Source organism: Pagrus major, chromosome 18 (assembly GCF_040436345.1).
Source record: "Pagrus major chromosome 18, Pma_NU_1.0".
NCBI lineage: Eukaryota > Metazoa > Chordata > Actinopteri > Spariformes > Sparidae > Pagrus > Pagrus major.
The window spans coordinates 11,201,178-11,219,157 of record NC_133232.1 but is presented as its reverse complement, the minus strand read 5'-3'; the positions used below and the strand labels follow the sequence as shown (position 1 = coordinate 11,219,157).

At 41.3% G+C, this 17,980-nt stretch overlaps 1 protein-coding gene across 1 annotated transcript in view; it reads right to left on the bottom strand.

Annotated features, from left to right (window-relative positions):
* LOC141013486 (F-BAR and double SH3 domains protein 1-like) overlaps positions 1–17,980 on the bottom strand; it is a 58,349-nt gene that overhangs the window by 9,786 nt on the left and 30,583 nt on the right. Inside the window, exons 8-13 of the mRNA XM_073487237.1 lie at positions 14,831–14,959; positions 13,086–13,208; positions 11,547–11,642; positions 2,010–2,126; positions 1,485–1,589; positions 542–697 (exon numbers count right to left, since the gene is read on the bottom strand). Of these exons, the coding sequence (XP_073343338.1) occupies positions 542–697; positions 1,485–1,589; positions 2,010–2,126; positions 11,547–11,642; positions 13,086–13,208; positions 14,831–14,959 (726 nt within the window). The remainder of the gene's footprint in view (positions 1–541; positions 698–1,484; positions 1,590–2,009; positions 2,127–11,546; positions 11,643–13,085; positions 13,209–14,830; positions 14,960–17,980) is intronic.

The following is a 17,980-nucleotide window of genomic DNA, read 5'->3' as shown; positions in this document are numbered from 1 at the left end:
GTAACACGGAGCGAACTCACAAAGACATGCGGGAGAACAAAGACTACATACAGACACACTAATGATGGGATGAGGAACAGGTGGAATGAGGAGGGAAAAGGACAAGTGAAGGAATAAATGGAAAAACACCAATCTGATAGAGCATCTGTAGGACGTGCTGGAGCAGGTCTGATCCATGGAGGCCCCAACCCCCAACACACAGGACCCAGAGGATCCACTATAAAACGCCCTGGTGCCAGACACCACAGGACACCCTCAGAGGTCTTAAGTCCATGTCTTGACAGGTCAGAGCTGTTTTGGCTGCACAAGGGGAACCTTCATAATATTAGGCAGGTGGTCATAATGTTATGCCTGATTGGTGTACAGTGTGTGGCTGAGCACATTAATTCAGAATGGAGATAAGGCACAATGACACACTGGTGAAATGGCATGTGAAAAAGGTCCTAGATTCTCATTAGGTCTGCATTAGACCACTGAGCTGCCAGAGCTGACTAAGAAATTCAAGGTGTGTGAGTGTGTGTGTGTGTGTGTGTTTGCATACTGAGAAGTCCTCCGTGGACTTCCTCTGTTCACTGATGTGTCTCTCTCTTTCCAGCTCCTCCTCTGCCTGGTTCATGGCGTTGTGAAGCCACAGTTCAGTTCCTGTGACAGTGTTTGACAACAGAGCCAGACGGGCCTCTGCCTTCACCCTGCTGAGCTGATCAACAAGACACACAGACAGTAGCAGCTGCCCTTTAAGATGCAGATTCAAATTATTAATAAAGTGAGTGGTCTCTGTACAACTGTAGATTCCAGAGTCATACACACTATGCTGATGTTGGTGAAGTATTAATCCCAAAGATTTTGTAATGTCTGTGGCTTCTTTTGTAAAATAATGTCAGATGTGTAAAGGCTGCCACGTTTTGCACATATCTGTAAAGCACTGGAATACAAATTAAAGTGTTTTCTGTGGGTGAACTTGAAATACTGGTCGAAGAGAAGACACATTCTTTATTTGATAAAATGTTGCTGTATTAATTATGCTACATTAAAGGATAAGTTTACCCCAAATTAAAATTCAGTCAACTATACTCACCCTCATTTCAATGTAAAGTAGTAGTAGCAGGTGAAGTTTCTTTGCCCACAAAACATTTCTAGAGCTTCGCAGCAAAACAGAGTTGCATCCTCCTCCTAAACAACTGAAGTAACAGACCAGCCAAATCAGGTTGTAATCTTGGAATGTCTGGAAACGTGGATAATGTTGGACGAGCTGTATGAAGTCATAGTCTTGAATGTTTTAGTGATGAAATGTCATTAGCTGTACAATTCAACCCCCAAATGATTTTAATGTCTTGCATTTTAAAGATTTTTTGATTCCGTTATTTTAATTGGAAACGTGTGAGTTGATATGCTTTCTTTTATAAATTGAAAGAGGGAGAGGCAACTCATATGTTAGATATTTTACCTGTGGGGAAAAGCACAAAAAACTATTAAAACTTAAGTACCTTTGCTTTCCTGACACTGTCCTGTACCTCTGCCATCTTCTGTGCCACACTGAGCCCCGTCTCCCCTGACAATAGCTTCAGACGACTCTCTAACGTCTGTAGGGCCTGAAGGAGTCACATGGCAGAGACATACAATACATTTCACAGTAGAGTGGAAACACTTTTCACTTACTTCAAATAATATCAGTGTCTAGTGTTGCTAATGTGGATTAAAACAAGTACAACACAAAACAACTGTTATTTCCACAGCTTATAGAGTTATCTGTTCCATTAACAAAAATGTTTTAACATAGCGTCTAAATATTTGGCAAATACCAGAATGTATCAGCAACATGTCAGCACTAACTGCATGGACAATAATTTTAAAATCAGTAAATAGGACATTATGCCTATATAGGACAGATGGACAACACAAAAACATAATGCCTCTGGGCCTTGCTATCACTGGTGGAGGTATAAGTGGCATTGGTACTGCTGATGTTTTATGCATTTCAAGATGTCAGGAAGACAAAATCAATGTCTGACCTGTTCTCCATGGGTGATGATCTTGTAGTCTTTAGCAGCTTTTGAAGCCCATTTCTTGGCCTCCTTAACCAGACACCCCTCTGCTTCTGAAGCACAGAACTCCTGTAGAGAAGACACCTGCACAACAGAGAAACGTCCCTCTTTTCTTCATTCCTGAGTATTCCAAGTTACATTTGTATACATCAGCAGAATGTAACTCAGCACAACAGCCCATTTTGAAGACTATCCTCTTAAAAGCTTAAAGGAACAGTTTACCTCCAAATGAAAAATGATTCATTATCTACTCAACCCCATGCTGATGGAAAGTTTCACTTTATGTCTTAACTTTTACATGAAAACCCTCTGTGGTTGAAACATATCATCAGTAGTTTTAGTAGTAGTAGTCTTTTTTGTGTGTGCATGATTTGGTCTCTGCTTTTGTCCTCATCAGGCTACACTAATGAGCGTGACTAATTAGATGCATATGTTAGCTTGAATATTTTGCTACATTAAGGCAGAAAGCAGGAGTTATAGTAGTTTTGAAGCATGTACGGTGTGTATACATTAAATGTATACGTCTAACACAACTGACACACTTGAGAGCCCGGTGCTCTGATGACTTCACACCTGCAGCCTGCTGCACTGTGCACTAGTAATTTGTCTGTAAATATAAGCAGTCAGAGCTATTTGAAAGCCATCCTCCTGCAGCAGCTTCTGCTTTGAACAGTCATGTGGAGGCGTGGCGGAATAACAGAGCGCGAGCAGACCTGGGACCAGCTTACCAACAGCCTCTTAACGTAATGTGCATGACTTTTTAAAATAATAGATTCATTAAAGTAGTGCTGCCAAACAGACACTGAGGCCTAAAGGATTCACCGGATTCATCTCCTGATTATAAATTTATATTTATAGTTTTTATTCTAATTTTACATATTCTATCAAATAATTATAGGCCTATTTTTTTGTGGGAAATAATTACTGAGGTCCGGACCTCGGTGACCTCATAGCTGGCTATGGCCATGGATGGGGACTTGTTTTGAAACCTTAAAAAACAACGACAACAAAAAATGGCTTAAAGCTATGGTCTACGATTAGAAAGATTGATCATTATTATTAACATTATTTAGATGGTGGTTATGGCCCAATAGTACGACCTACACAATGTGAAGAGCAAAAGGAACCAAACAAATCCATTCTCTCTAGCGCCTGCAAATCTGCAAAGAAATTGACCAATAGCAGCCATGCGGCCCCCATGACTGCTATTGGTCAATTTTTCCATCCATTCCCCTCACTCACTCTCCTGCTCCTGGTCACGTCTCGTCCCGACCCACTTCTGCATTTGAAACTACGAGGGAAAACAGAGCGACAGTAGCAAGCGGCCTCTGCTAGCTACTGTACTTGCTGAAGCAGCAAGTAATGCAAGTAAGATGAATGAATGGATGAAACCCCTCCGCTTCCGCTTCGCGTAATAATGTGTGTATTTGTGTGTCTTATCTGTCATAAACAAGAGATTACAGTTTACGGGCATGTTTGTGTCGCGGCCGTGGTCTAATAATGCTAATGACGTTACGCTAACTTGGCTGTGGAGCTTAGCTGTGGACATTGTAATGATTTACAAGATTTACGTTAGTTTCAACGTACATTGTAATAACTTTACCTGTGAATCCGACATCGTTACTCCGCATTCAAAGCTGACGCCGTATTTGGTTTCTGCCGGCTGGCTTGTTGCTCTTGGTGCTTGTTGCGGGAGGGGGTGTGTCGTGGGAAGCTCCAAGGGAGGACGATACGAGCTCGAAGAGGAGGGATTAAGGAGCACCGAGGGGAGGGGTGTGTGTGTGGGGGGATGCTTTTTTCAAATCTTTCTCAGATCGTAGACCATAGCTTTAATACAGCTTTTTTATTTAAACTCTTGATGCACGGTCGAGCTTGTGCACCCACCTCAGACAGGGTACATGCTAACACTGTTAGCTTAGCAGCCACAGTGAATATCTCAGATTAAAAAGGGGTGTAAATTAGAGCCTGACCAATATATTGGTTGGTGGGTATTATCAGCCGATATTAGCCTATCACAGATCGGAATTGGTGTATGCGTTGTTTTTTTTGTTTTTTTTTACAGAACATAATGCAGAAAAAAAGATGCTTTTGGTGATTCATAATTATTTAATTCCCACTGAAGTTTAATGTTACAGTGCTCAGATGTCATTTTGGACAATTAAGATTATTGTTAAGCTGTAAATATCCTGTCACCATTACTTACATATATTTTCATAACCCCATTTGAAGGACTGCAAAAAATGTGTTTATGTATGTATTCTGTGTATATGGTTTTTATTATTTTTACTTCCCAATATCAATATCCAAAAAAAAAAAAGGTTTTTGAAGAAGGTTTTTGAACAACTCACGTTAGCAGTAGCAGTAGCCGTCCTGCCAGTCGAGATGCGTCGATCCCCGAGTGCGGCGTAACATGGAGGAGAAAGCTCCATGTTACGCTGGGGATCGGGGATCGATGCTTCTCGACTGGCAGTACGGCGACGAGCGGAGCAAGCTACTGCTAACGTGAGTTGTTCAAAAACCTTCTTTTTTAGCAAACTTTGTGTACACAAACGATGTTCTCAATGCTCGTGTTCATGTGTAGAGACCCCGGTGATGCTACGAGCAAAGTTTCATGTTGTGTCGAGTCTTCTTAGTGTTTTAAAAATAGCGATTTTAATGCTACCGTAAAGTTGCCCCTGCACACTATTGAAAATGATTTTGACCCGAAAACAAAACTACGGTGAATCTTAAAAGTGGCTTTTTCGTCGTAATTGTGCTTTGCTTCTTCTTCTTCTTCTGTTGGATTTGAATGGCGGCTGGCATCCAGCTTAATGGTGCATTGCCGCCACCTACCAGACTGGAGTGTGGTACATTCAATTAGCAGGAAAAGAAAGAAAAGAAAAAAATAAATAAATAAAAAAAAAAAAAAAAAAATAATAATAATAATAATATCAGTAATAATAACGAAATCCTGTCCATTAACCCTGTTTTCCTCAGGTATTTTCTTACATATTTACTAACATTTTCTGACCGTTGCAGCAGGTTTCCTATTGTGAACCTTACTTTTTCCCTTTGCAGGGCTGTTTCCAGTTCTCTCCTCTCTCTCTCATATGCCTTACACTTCATCAGAACATGCTGTACTGATTCATGCTAGTCACAGGTTCTACATTTGCCAGTAGGATGTTTCCCAATTATGTGTAATGTACTGTTGAGCCCTGTGTGCCCTAGCCTGAGGCGGGTGATGACCACCTCCTCCTTCCTGCTCCTGTCCAGCATCGGTCCCCCCCCCCACTTGCTTTTGTATGCTATAAAAGTGCCTTCCTGTCTCGTTTATGTCCCAGTACTCTTGCCATATCTTTTGCATTTGTGTTTTTATGATTGATTTTCCTTTAGCTCTCCCTAGCGGGATATTGTTGTTTATTGTTTGTGACCTGACTGCCTGCTTTGCAAGAATGTCCACATCCTCATTACCCTCAACCCCTGCATGAGCCGGAACCCACAGAAAGCAGACTGTCCCCCCCCTGCTTTGAAGTTCATACAACAGCTGATGTATCTCCATAGTTAGGTCCTGTCTGCATGATTTCATTGTTTTGATACTATTTAGGGCTGCCCAACTGTCTGATGCAATTAGTGCATTAACACTACTGTCTCTCTTTAACCACCTTAGAGCAAGTTTAATAGCTAAGAGTTCGACCGTATACACTGAAGCATGGTCTGTTGCTCTCTCCTTCACTGCCAGTTTACACTCTGGGATGTAAACGGCTGCCCCCGTACGCCCAGTTTCTGGATCTTTTGATCCATCTGTAAATATCAATAGCTTATTTGCATAGTTCTTTCCAATATAGTTTTGCACTATTACGCCAGTATCACTCTATCCTGACTTCTTCTTGAGTCTGTGCTGAATATTAAAATCCACCGACGGTTCCTGAAACACCCGAGGAGGAATTTCTGGTAGAGGAACACTCAACATATACTGCACATCACATAAACCAATACTTTCAGCCTTTACATTTCCAACCCAGCCCAGACTCCAGAAGTTTGTCTTGCTATGTTCTGAGCACTCCTCTTGTATGGCCTTTGCTGGGTGAGACCTTTTGTGGCCCTGCAGATACACCCAGTATGCCAACATGAGCTTCACCCTCCTTATTCTCAGAGGTTCTTCCCCCATCTCAACTTGCAGGGCTGCTACTGGAGAGGTCTTAAAAGCCCCACTGCATATCCTCAGTCCCTTAGCCTGCTCCACATCCAACCTCTTAAGGTGACTCTCTGCTGCTGACATATAAGCAACACTACCATAGTCTAACCTGGCCCTCATCGTGGCTTGGTATATGTTTAGCAGAGACTTCCTGGTTGCACCCCAATCCCGACCTGCCAGACACCTCAGGAGGTTGTTAACACTTTTACATTTATCTCTTACCTTCTCAATATGTTGCCTCCAAGTAAGCTTTTCATCAAACAGCACTCCTAAAAACCGAATAACTTGCTCCAGTGCTTGACCATATAACTTTATTGACACCTCTTTATGCCATTTTGCAAAACATATCACCTGGGTTTTTGCTACAGATAATTTAAACCCCCACCTATTTGCCCACTGCTCCACTTTATCAACTGCTACCTGCAGTTTCTTTTGCAGATATTCTTGATTTCTCCCCCTTACCCATAACGCTCCATCATCAGCAAATAATGATTTACTTATTCCTCCACCCACCTCCTCAAATACATCATTAATCATACAGTTAAAGAATATTGGACTACATACTGTACACTCCCTTGTGGCATTCCATTTTCAACCTTATACACTGGTGAATATTCTGTCCCTACTCTTACCTCTATAGTTCTCCCAAACAGGAAGCCCAAAACCCAGTTGTATAACTTCCCTCCCACTCCCATCTTATCCAGTTTGATTAGCAGGTCTTCTTTCCACAACATGTCATATGCTTTTTCTATATCAAAGAACACCGCCACCACTATCTCTTTATTTGTCTGTGCTTTCCTAATATCTGATTCTAAACTCAGTACTGAGTCCATTGTATTTCTTCCTTTACGAAACCCACTCTGATACGAAGAAAAAAGGTCTCTACTCTCTAGGACATACATCAACCTCTCTGTTACCATCTTCTCCATAGTTTTCCCTAATTGGGATGTAAGAGCAATTGGTCTATAATTTGATGGGTCTGACGCGCCTTTACCTGTTTTTAAAATTGGCACTATAACCGAGTGTTTCCACGCACCTGGAACCTCCCCTGAGTCCCATACTTTGTTAAATAACTTCAATATTACCTCTAGTGACCTATCATCCATGTGATCTAACATACAATAACATATATCATCTTTCCCTGGTGCTGACTGCCGGGTGCTGGAGATGGCCCTCCTTAACTCATACATATTAAAGGGTAGATCTAGATTATCCCCTGTTGCAAGTTTTTTCTTGTTTACCCAGGTATTTTGCGGCAGCATAGTAGTCCTTTGCTGCTTTGCTTCTGCCGAGATATTATCTGAACTATGAACTTTAATCATTGTTTCAGCCAATAGCGTCACCTTTTTTAACCCACTAACCGCTGTTCTGTTGTTATTTGTCAGCATCGGGATCGTTATGCTCCTTCTTATTCCACTCATTTTCCTGATCATTCCCCAAACATCTGACAACTGTACCTCCCGACCTATCCCACTGCAATATTGTCTCCAGCATGCACGCTTAGCCAGCGCCGCCCCTCCCTACACGCAGAACACGCGCTGTGCGTAGGGCCCCACGATCCATGGGGGGCCCCATTTTGCGCAAGGGGACACATTCTCTGCAAATGCGCAAAGGATGCGCATCGCTGCCGTGAGGCGCGCGTAGAGCACCAAGTCAGCCCGAGGCAGGAGAGAAAAAAAAAAAAAGAGTAATCTGACACCGCACACGTTGGCGCAATGATTGACAGCACGCAGCATCTGACCAATCAGCGGTCAGATGCGCCGACAGGCAGCTGGATGCAGGTGGAGAGATGGCCTCCAAACGGCAATATGAATCGGGAGAAAGCAAAAGAAAGACAAAGTCAAAACAAGAGGAGGAACACCCCAGCTGCTAGCCTGCTAATCATGAGACAGAAGAGAGGATAATTCTGGACTGGAGATTAAATTTTCCAGCGGCCCTGATTATCATTTATTGAATGTCTTGTTAACTGCATATACATTCACCTCTGTTGAAAAAGGAGTGGTTAATTGACCAGTTGGTGGTCGTATGTTGGCTCAGGTTTATAGCCTATCAATCTATGCTATCAATAGAAGTTTTGGGCTATTTTTATGGAGGTAAAATGTCGCCATCTCTTGGTGAATTTAAGATAATCCTTTATTTGACCCACAATGGAGAAATTTAAAGCGTTGCAGCAGCAAACAGCAGTATAGGAATATAGAACCTAAGTACAAAATGTAAAAATAAGTATATAAAAATATTTAAATATAGAGGTATCAAATAGCGGCAATAGCTCAGTCCGTAGGGACTTGGCTTGGGGGCTCAGATGTGGCTGGTTCAAGTCCCGCTCGGACAAAAAAAAAAAAAAAAAGTATGATGTGAACTAGTAATGGAGAATACTAGTTCACATCCTGGGCATTGCCGAGGTACCCTTGAGCAAGGCACCGACCCCTAACAATGCTCATTGGGCGCCGCCTTGTGGGATTAAAATAGTATAATAAAATCAAATCATAATGAATATAATTATTATTTGCATTAATTTTAATCTTTGTGAGGCTAGTGTTTACATTAATTTCATTGTGTAATTTACCATTAAGACCAAAACAAATCTTAATAATCTGCTTGTATGATGGATTTCTTGTCATAACAGGGTCAATGCTTAAGTTTGTTACTAAGGGTGACACGGAGCCAGCGCCCAGTACGTCACAAGGGCCATCAAGCACCATGTCTACTGAAGCAGCCTGCATCTGTAAAAGGCTTGTTCCATTGTTGAAAGAGGCTGTTCATTTGATTTGTTCCTACTAATAAAGGTTGTAAACCTAAATGGCCTTTCATGATACAGTCATTTTGTAATGGGGGGGGGGGGGGGGCTCAAAATAAAATTCTGCTTAGGGCCCCAATTTGGCCAGGGGCGGCCCTGCGCTTAGCTGCTCTAATCGTCCTTCTAACCACTGCTTGCGATTTTTTAGACTGAATTAACGACTCCATTGTATGATGTTTCTTTAACAGCCTGAATGCCCTATTCCGTGCTCTTATTGCTAGTCAACAACTGTCATTCCACCATGGCACACTTTTTTTGTTTCTGCACCCTGATACTTTTGGTATCGTCTTATTAGCCGACTGTATTACCGCTGTGACTACTCTCTTGTTGCACTCATCCACACCTGACCCGTCCTCTTCATGCAATTGCTCAAAACTGTTTCTACTCAGTGCCTGAAACATGTCCCACTTGGCTTTATCAATTTTCCATCTTGGCAACCTCCTTTCCTCCTCTCGCTGCAACTCTACTCCAACCTTAATACTGATTGGATAGTGATCACTACCCATCAACGTTTCACCCAGCACTTCCCAGTCAGTGACGCCAGCTATTTCATTTGACAAGGTTAAATCAATCACACTCTCCTTATTTCGTACACAGTCATACCTCGTGCCCCTCCCATCATTCATACATACTAACCCCCCAAAGAGTGCTATGTGCATTAAAATCCCCACACCACAGTACTTTCCCCTGCACTTCCCCCAATACCATATTCAATATATCTACACTTAATTTGTTACATGGGTTATAGTAATTAATTACTGCTATCTCATATCTACCTGTCCAGATCTTTACTGTTATGGACTCATGTTCTCTCCCTAATTGAACAGTATTGAACCTTATCCCATCTTTAACAAAAGTGGCTACCCCACCACCTTTCCCAGTCTTCCTGTCATTCCTTATTGCCGTGTACCCATGCACTATGAAATCCCATTGCATTCTCATCCATGTTTCTTGAACACAAATTATACTGGGTTTATCCTGCAAATCTGAAATATACTTCTTAAACTCCTGCCCATTAGTTACAAGACTTCTTGCATTCCACTGCAATATACTTAGGACCATGAAGATCCCCCACCCCATATTGATGATTGTGATGGTGTCTGCAAACTGGGTGACCCTCCTTTCAAGATGTCCTCCACTTCCTCCCACCCGATGGTCTCGACTCCTAGATATTTCTCTGCCGCTCTCACTATTATATAGATTTTTTCCGTTTTCTTGTCAGGTTGTGCAGTACAGTTAACTACATCAACCATGAACAGTATAAACTGTCTCTTCCCCACAATCAGTGTATCTTCCTTAACTCTTCTACACCCCTAACATGTTCTCGCTTCATGTCCGTCCGTCACCCTGACACTATTATATTTTGGCTGCATCCCCACCCTTCTAGCCGCTTCTGCGTATGTGATGCTGCTGGATGTTTTCACTCGCTGCATCTCCGCTGCTTTCTTACTGACTTCGCATCCCCCGTACACAGAAGTATGCTCCCCTCCGCAATTACAACACTTGATTTTAGCTTCTCTTTCACACTTCCTATATTCATGCTCCCCAGCACATCTCCCGCACCTTTGTTTACCCTTGCATACTGCTGCAACATGCCCGAATTTCTGGCATTTAAAGCACCTCAATGGCGGAGGCACGTATAGTCTAACATCGTAGCTCATATACCCGATAAACACTTTATCAGGGAGCCGATCCTCGTCAAACGTAAACACTACCGATAGACTATCACATTTTTGACCCTCACGAGTAGTTTTCAGGCGTCTGACTTCCCTCACTTTTGCACCCTCCACATTCTCTTTTATCTGCTCAGTAGACACATTCAGGGGAATACCGAAGATCACTCCTCGAGTGAGACCCCCACTCTTAGCTAGCGTTGCTTGAACTTTTTTCCCTTCGATTTTATTCATCCTAATTGCTTTCCCTAGCTGTGCACTGTCTCTACAAAAAATCAATAATGCTCCACTGCGCAAAACTCTCGCACTCTTCACCTCTCCCACTAGCCTGTTTATCCCTTTGGTAAGGAGAACCGGGTTCCACTCACCAAACGAAGTACCTTCTTGTTCCAGTCTGATGATTACTTTATGCTCTTCCTCACTCCCTCTCACTTGCTCATTATCTGTTTCTTCTGACATTGAGCTTCTACCTTTCTGTCCCGTTTTCTTGCGTTTTCTTTGCTTGGCTTTCCCCGCTTTCACCTCATTCCGACTTTCATTTCTCCCGCCACCTGGCTCCATCCTTAACTCACTTCCTGATCCGTCACTTCCTTCTGCCATCTCCTGTCCATTCACAGTCCGGTTGTGCCAGCCGCCTCCTTCCTCTCCCGTAATTATGCTTTTACATGAAGGTTTGACTCAAATACATTCACAGAAAAAGCCTAGGTTGCATTTTGGCGTGAGTTTCACTTTAAGACAAATAAAACAGCATTTTGAATTAATTTCATCATATGTTTCTCCTGGTCCTGATTACTCCAAACTGCTGATATCTAAACCTTGCTCCTTCCCTCCAGTAGTTACACACCAACATACAAACACACCTTGTCACTTGGAGCTGACTGGAAGGTGAATTCAGGTGTTTTGCTGAAGGAGACAGATTCTTGAAGAAACTGCAGAACATTTTTCTCTCTTGTCACCTGACAAAAAAGCAACAAATCAAGAGTAATTATTCCTACTAGGGATGTAACCATATACAGAATTTCGCAATATTGTGATATAAGAATGGCGCAATACCGTTATGGGACTGTGACCATATCTACTAACATATCACTTTAGTTTATTTTGCCCGTTAAGTTCATAAATCCAACAAGAGGAAATCAGTATAAATTAGGGCTGTCCAAGTTAATGCGATAATAACGCGTTAACGCAAATTCCTCAAAACGCTGTTAATTTTTTGACGTGTGTTTAACGCAATGCACATTATGACCCTCGGCCCGCCCCTTAGTTTGGGAAATCAGGAAGCGATGCAGCAGTAACGTTGTGGATGGCAAGCAGAAACAAACCTCCTTGAGCAGAAATGGATAAAGAAAAGGGTCTTTTGAACGTGAAGTTCAGCTTCACAGCCCTGTCAGATGGTTCTCTTGAAAGTTATTTGTATTTACTCTCAATGTGAAGAACTGAGTTAACACCAGACTACGTCTAGTCTTAAATACCACTCGCTGACCAAGCACAAAGCTGATGCAGAGAGCCCTCCTCCCCCTCACTAATGGGTGGCTACAGCTTGCAGGCCAATTAACATTGTATAGTTAACCTTTACAAGTGTAGCCTAAAGTTGGACACTACATTGTATTAGTATTACTAAGGAATGTTACATTTAGAACAGATAAAAAATGTGCGATTAATCGCAAGTTAACTATGGACAATCATGCAATTAATCGGGTTTAAATATTTGAATCAATTGACAGCCCTAGTATAAATGCATTCTACCATTTCTCCCTGTCATTGTATTGTTCTGTTTGACGGCTCACAATCTGCTGCATCAGTTCCACCGCAGGCCGTTTATGGCCAGCTACTTTTATTTTACTAGAAGGAAAGCAGAGGTACCTCAAGTAAAAACTAAAAGTATACAAATAATAAATGCTGTACATATCCGATTTATTATTAAAAGGACATTGTTCAAATCGCCTTTTTGTGAATGTTGTTTTGTGACAACATTGTGATAAATATATCGTGGACAATTTATCGTGATGATATCGTACAGTTTTTTTGTATCATTACATCCTTATGTCCTACACTATCCCTTTCAAAAGAACAGATCCATAAGTTGTCAGAGAAGGCTGGAAAATATAGGAAAGGTCTCTAGGTACACATGAAGCCACCAAAGCAGCACAGCCTGCTGCAGTTTTTGCTTTATGAGTAGTAATATGGTTGTGGTTTCCTCCAATGCTTTCCCCTGTGCCAGCCTTGTACCATCGCAAAAATGAAGACCTAGGTGTTAAAATGGTTTCTACCCACTCACATTTTGAAAGTAACAACTTTTGACAAAAAAACACAAAATCATAGTTAATCCCTGTGTTTGAACACCCATAACCTTAAACAAATCAACATACTGTATACATAACACAAACATAGACACACACCTTGACAACAGTCTCCCATATCCTGCTGTACTGTTTGGTTGTGGCCAGACAGGTATCCATCTCCGTCTCATACAGCAGGGTGAAATGGCTTCTCAAATCATCATAAACATCACCGTCCATCTGCTGAGGAGGAAAATAAAGTACAAGAGTCAGTTTCAATTAGTTCTAATTGTATGTGACTGGATTGATATATTGGAGACCCAAATTCAACTATCCAACTTCTCCTCAGCAGGCCACTAAATTAAAACTGTTGTAGCTTAATTTTCACCAATTCAGCAATCAACAATCAGTTTCTCTTTCTGTCACACTCAGATGTTTGTAAATATTAACCTTTTTCTTGATATTAATTTTTTCGCTTGTGTTTTGTTGTCTCAAAATTAAAAACAGTGACATTCAACTTTAGCAGTGTGAAGACATTATAAGGCCTCGATAAGCAATTAAAGAATTCAACCTAAAATGGAAAATGAGCCACTTGATTTATGTTTATGAAGTTCTATTAGCAATGTATGGCGACTAACTATAAACAAAAAATGTAGGACAAAAGGTATGTAATGTAGGACTGATCTGATGAATTGATGGGAATTGGTGAAAATGAAAATTGTTAAAAATGCACTTCAATTTACTGACCTGCAGATACTAGTTAGAAATTAAAATGGCATGATGAGCAAAAGTTTAGCAGAAACTAGTTGGAAGATTCTTGGAAATGTGTTAAAGAAATTACCAGCTTTGTATTAATTAATTAATATCATCAATCCATGGTGGGGTATTTGCACAACATACACAACAAATTTGCAATTCAGCCTAGGCGTTTTGGGGCCTTTGGGTGTTATTTACTGGGTTTTCTATACGGCTGTTTTTAAAAAAATGATACCATGATCTTATGCAACTATCATGGTTACTAAAGGTTAAATAAAAATATACTGCTAACTGCAAATGTATTCCCTTTGGATGTATAATCATGATCAACCAGTTTGTTCAGTCACATGAGGACCTGTGAACATTTCTACAACTTCTAATCTAAGCACCTCTGAGCAGTTCAATGTGACAGCTAATCATGAGGAAAATGAGGATGGGGGGGAGGTTTTTTTTTTCTTTCTTTTTTGAAAATTTAGCATCAGGAAGGAAGTGATAATGACAGCAAACAAATATTTTCTAGGACTTTAGAGACTGAGTGAAAAAGGGGAAAGTAGACTGTTTGTGCACTTTGCAGTGCAACCTCAACAGACCAAGAGCCTGCAATATGTCAGGAAGTGATGTGGTCAGTGTTTTATCAGATATACAACGGATACAGGTTTTTTTTTAAGCTTCCTTTTCTCCAGTTTATATTTGTCAGTTTATGTGTGTGCTGTAACAGTTAGAACAATATACCTTTAAGACATACTGTGTTGCCAAGATACAAGAGAAGCAGCGTTATAAGACATTGTCTTGTTTTTTTTGTTATTATTTTGCTCATGGATGGATGCATGTTATTGAGCCTCCATTTCCTTTAGCCTCTTGAGTGTAGGTTATGTGTGGCCTTGGTTTTGTTATGTGTGATAAAATAGTACCCATAAAACCGGGCCTGGTAAAAATGATGTGTTGGTATAAAAAAAAAACAGTATTGTGGAAACCCCAGACATACTGTATGTGGCTGTGAGTTTATGGCTATTGTCTTCTGATATGCTCACCAAGCCATATCAACAAAGAGACACAGCCCCAAACTGTTACAGCATGTGTGTGTGTGTGTGTGTGTGTGTGTGTTTTACCTCCATAATATGTGGTAAGTCACTGGTATAGTAGTGTTGGTGATGAGTGTTGACTGCTGCTAAAGTCAGCAGATACTCATTACGAACTTCAGTCAAACGGTTGTCACACTCTGTCTGCCTGGCACTGAGCTGCACAAGCACAAACACAAAATTATTGTTTTAGTTCAAGTGATGAATGCACCACACATCATAAACTTTAACATGAAAAAGGAACAAATATAATATTTTTTTGTGTCAAAGCTGGTAAGTGAGCAACAGGGGTTGGACCCAAACAGAAGAAAGGCGAGGCAGCAGGATAGCTTTAGTGATACTGTATTTTAATGAGAGCATGTGGAGATTGTTCAGGCTGGCAGGCAGATACACAGGAAAAATAAACAGACTGACAGGTTCCCATAAAGGTCCAGATAACAGAAACATAGGGGGAACAGGGAATGAACTGGGTTAACTGGTGATCAGGAGCAGCTGTGAGACCAGGTGAGTGGCGTTGACTTGGTTAGGAGGGAATGGCTGGTAGACTGGGCAGGCAGAAGTGAGCAGGTGACTAGTAATGCAAAACTGTGCAACTTTTATATAGTACAGACCAGTTTAAACCACTAAAAAAAAACCTGTTATAGAGTATTTGATAATGGACAAACTGCAATTTTAGCCTCTTTTATAGGTTATTGTTTTGGCTTAAAGTCCTGGACACATCAGGATTTTTAATGTTCCACAGAGTTAAACTTTGGTCAACTTTTGGTAAACAGCCAGAGTGCCCAAAGCAGGGTGTATATTTTTTTTGAGCATAATTTGCTTGTATCTTACCTCCTCTGTCAGATAAAAAAAAAAACTGTTCCACAATAGAGATATGCTTTGCAGTTATGAGATAGGAGTCGACATGATCGAGCTCCTGAGTTTGCTCACTGACAGTATGCAAGCTCTATATCTTGAAGAGTTTATTTCCCCAGGGGGACGCAAACAAAACAGTGGCGAGACAATAGAGCTCAAAAGTTAAGTTCCAAACAGTCATAGCCACTAATTATCTTACTACACCATACTACACACATTACTATAAATTGATCAGTGTCACGGGTATGGTGAGGACCCAAAAGCAGCACAGGCAGACAGGATATCAGTCGGTAATGACCTTTATTTATCACTGGAGTCTTTAACAGTTTATACAGTGACAGGGAGAAAAGTCTTGGCTCACAGTGATCTGCGAGATCTGAGAAGGAGTGAGCCTGGCGTCGCTGACTGAAGTCAAAGCCAACAACAGGTGGATTACCTAGCAGGCAGACAGGTCCAGTGGTGAGCTGTGTGGCCACCGAGCCGAGCAGTGCGTAACCTGGAGGGGATAGGCGAAACTCGTGGTCGAAGACAGAAGGCTGAGGTAATATCCAGGGCAGAGACGAGGTCGGCAACAGGTGATCAGTCCGGGGAAAAACGCTGGAAAGTCAGGCATGACACGAGAACAATCTGGCACTGAAGCAGAGACAGGAGCAGGCTTAAATGCAGCCAGGGCTGTCACAGGTGTGGAGAGTTGGCCTGATAAGGAGGTGTGGCTGACTGGCAGAGTGGAGCAGAGACAGGTGAGTGGAATGATACCAGCAGACAGGAGATGAGCAGACTGTGACAATCAGTCTATGAGTTGTAAAGTTAGAGTTTGAATAGTTATCAACTAAAGTCTACCTGTAAAGATGGACTAGTGAGTAAATCAGTCTCTGTGTTCGTCGTGATGACATTTAATGTCCCCACCAATAGCTTCACTGAACCACTTGTTAGCAACATAAACGCTTTATAATTAAACGTGGGGTATTTACCGACATATTTTATGTCGTAGAACAATACGTGAAAATATCCTAGGCTTGTGCTCACCACAGACCGTATTTCACGCATTTAACCAAAACCCACTCAAAGAACCCATTGACTCCAGGACGAGGGAACCAGAAGTTCATAAAATACTAACATTTTTTCTTAATTATAGACTCATCGTGTAGCACTCTGAATTGAGCATGTTGATAAGTAACCATCCAAGATCGACTTACCACATGCTATGAGAATGACGCAATGGTTTATGCTCCTTCTAGAAACCACAAGCCTGTATGATATCAATCTTGTTTTAAGAAAATCTTCTCCTCTAAAAATATTTTAGAGTACCACACTACTCACAAACCTAAAGTGTAACAGCAGTGTCTCTAGACGATTGGTGGAGCTTGCTGTTGCCATGGAAATGTTTACTGCACCTGCGAAAGTCATGTTGGCTAGCAAATTACTGCTACCAGGATCACATTGTTTACATTATATTTACTACAGAGCCTCCATTTCTCTTTTTGACATGCTGCATTTTCTTTAAAAGATGAGGAAAAGTGTCCAAAGGGGTGAGCATCCCAATAAGTCAGGCCATGTTCTAGTGTTGTAAATCATTGGAAAAGAATCAGTCGCAATAGTTTATGTGATGAATAGTCACATAATAGTCATGAAATAATTATGTACACAGTCTTGATCCATTGCCTTTTCTTTGATGTTTTCCAATTTTTTTGCTCCAAATTAAAGGTTTTTTGTCACTATTCATCTTGTAATTGGTTGGCTCGGTTCCAGGGTTAAAATTTTAATAAGAATTTGGAGGGGAAGAGTGGGAAATTCACTTTTAGAACAAGAGCTGTTAAAAAAGTTGCGCTGTTGAGCTCTATAGAAGGAAGCTTAGGAGTAAATACCCCCGCCAAGGAGGTTATGTTTTTGCCCATGTCCATTTGTTGGTTGGTTGATTTGCCAGCAGGATTACAAAAAAACTACGGTACAGATTTCCACTAAACTTGGATGGAGGGTGGGTCTCAGCCAACAATAGACCTCATTAATGGACCCAGGAATGTTTTGTGAGACAGGGTGATTTTGGAAATCTTCGTTAATTTTTCATTAAATAATGCACGGACAATTAAAAATCTCGATCTGGCAGATTGTAATATCTTTTATTTGATACTGGATTAGGCTTGAGGGGATTAAAAGGGACTGCATACCTCCTTGGCAGATATATGCACTCTACTGAGTGCAGGTCATTATCTTGAGAATTCACGAGCAAGTGAATTACATATGGTATTAATAGGAAGGTGGCAGTGGCACGGCTAAGGCAGAAGGCCCTTGTTGGGACAGTGATTGATTCATCAGATTGTGGGCTGC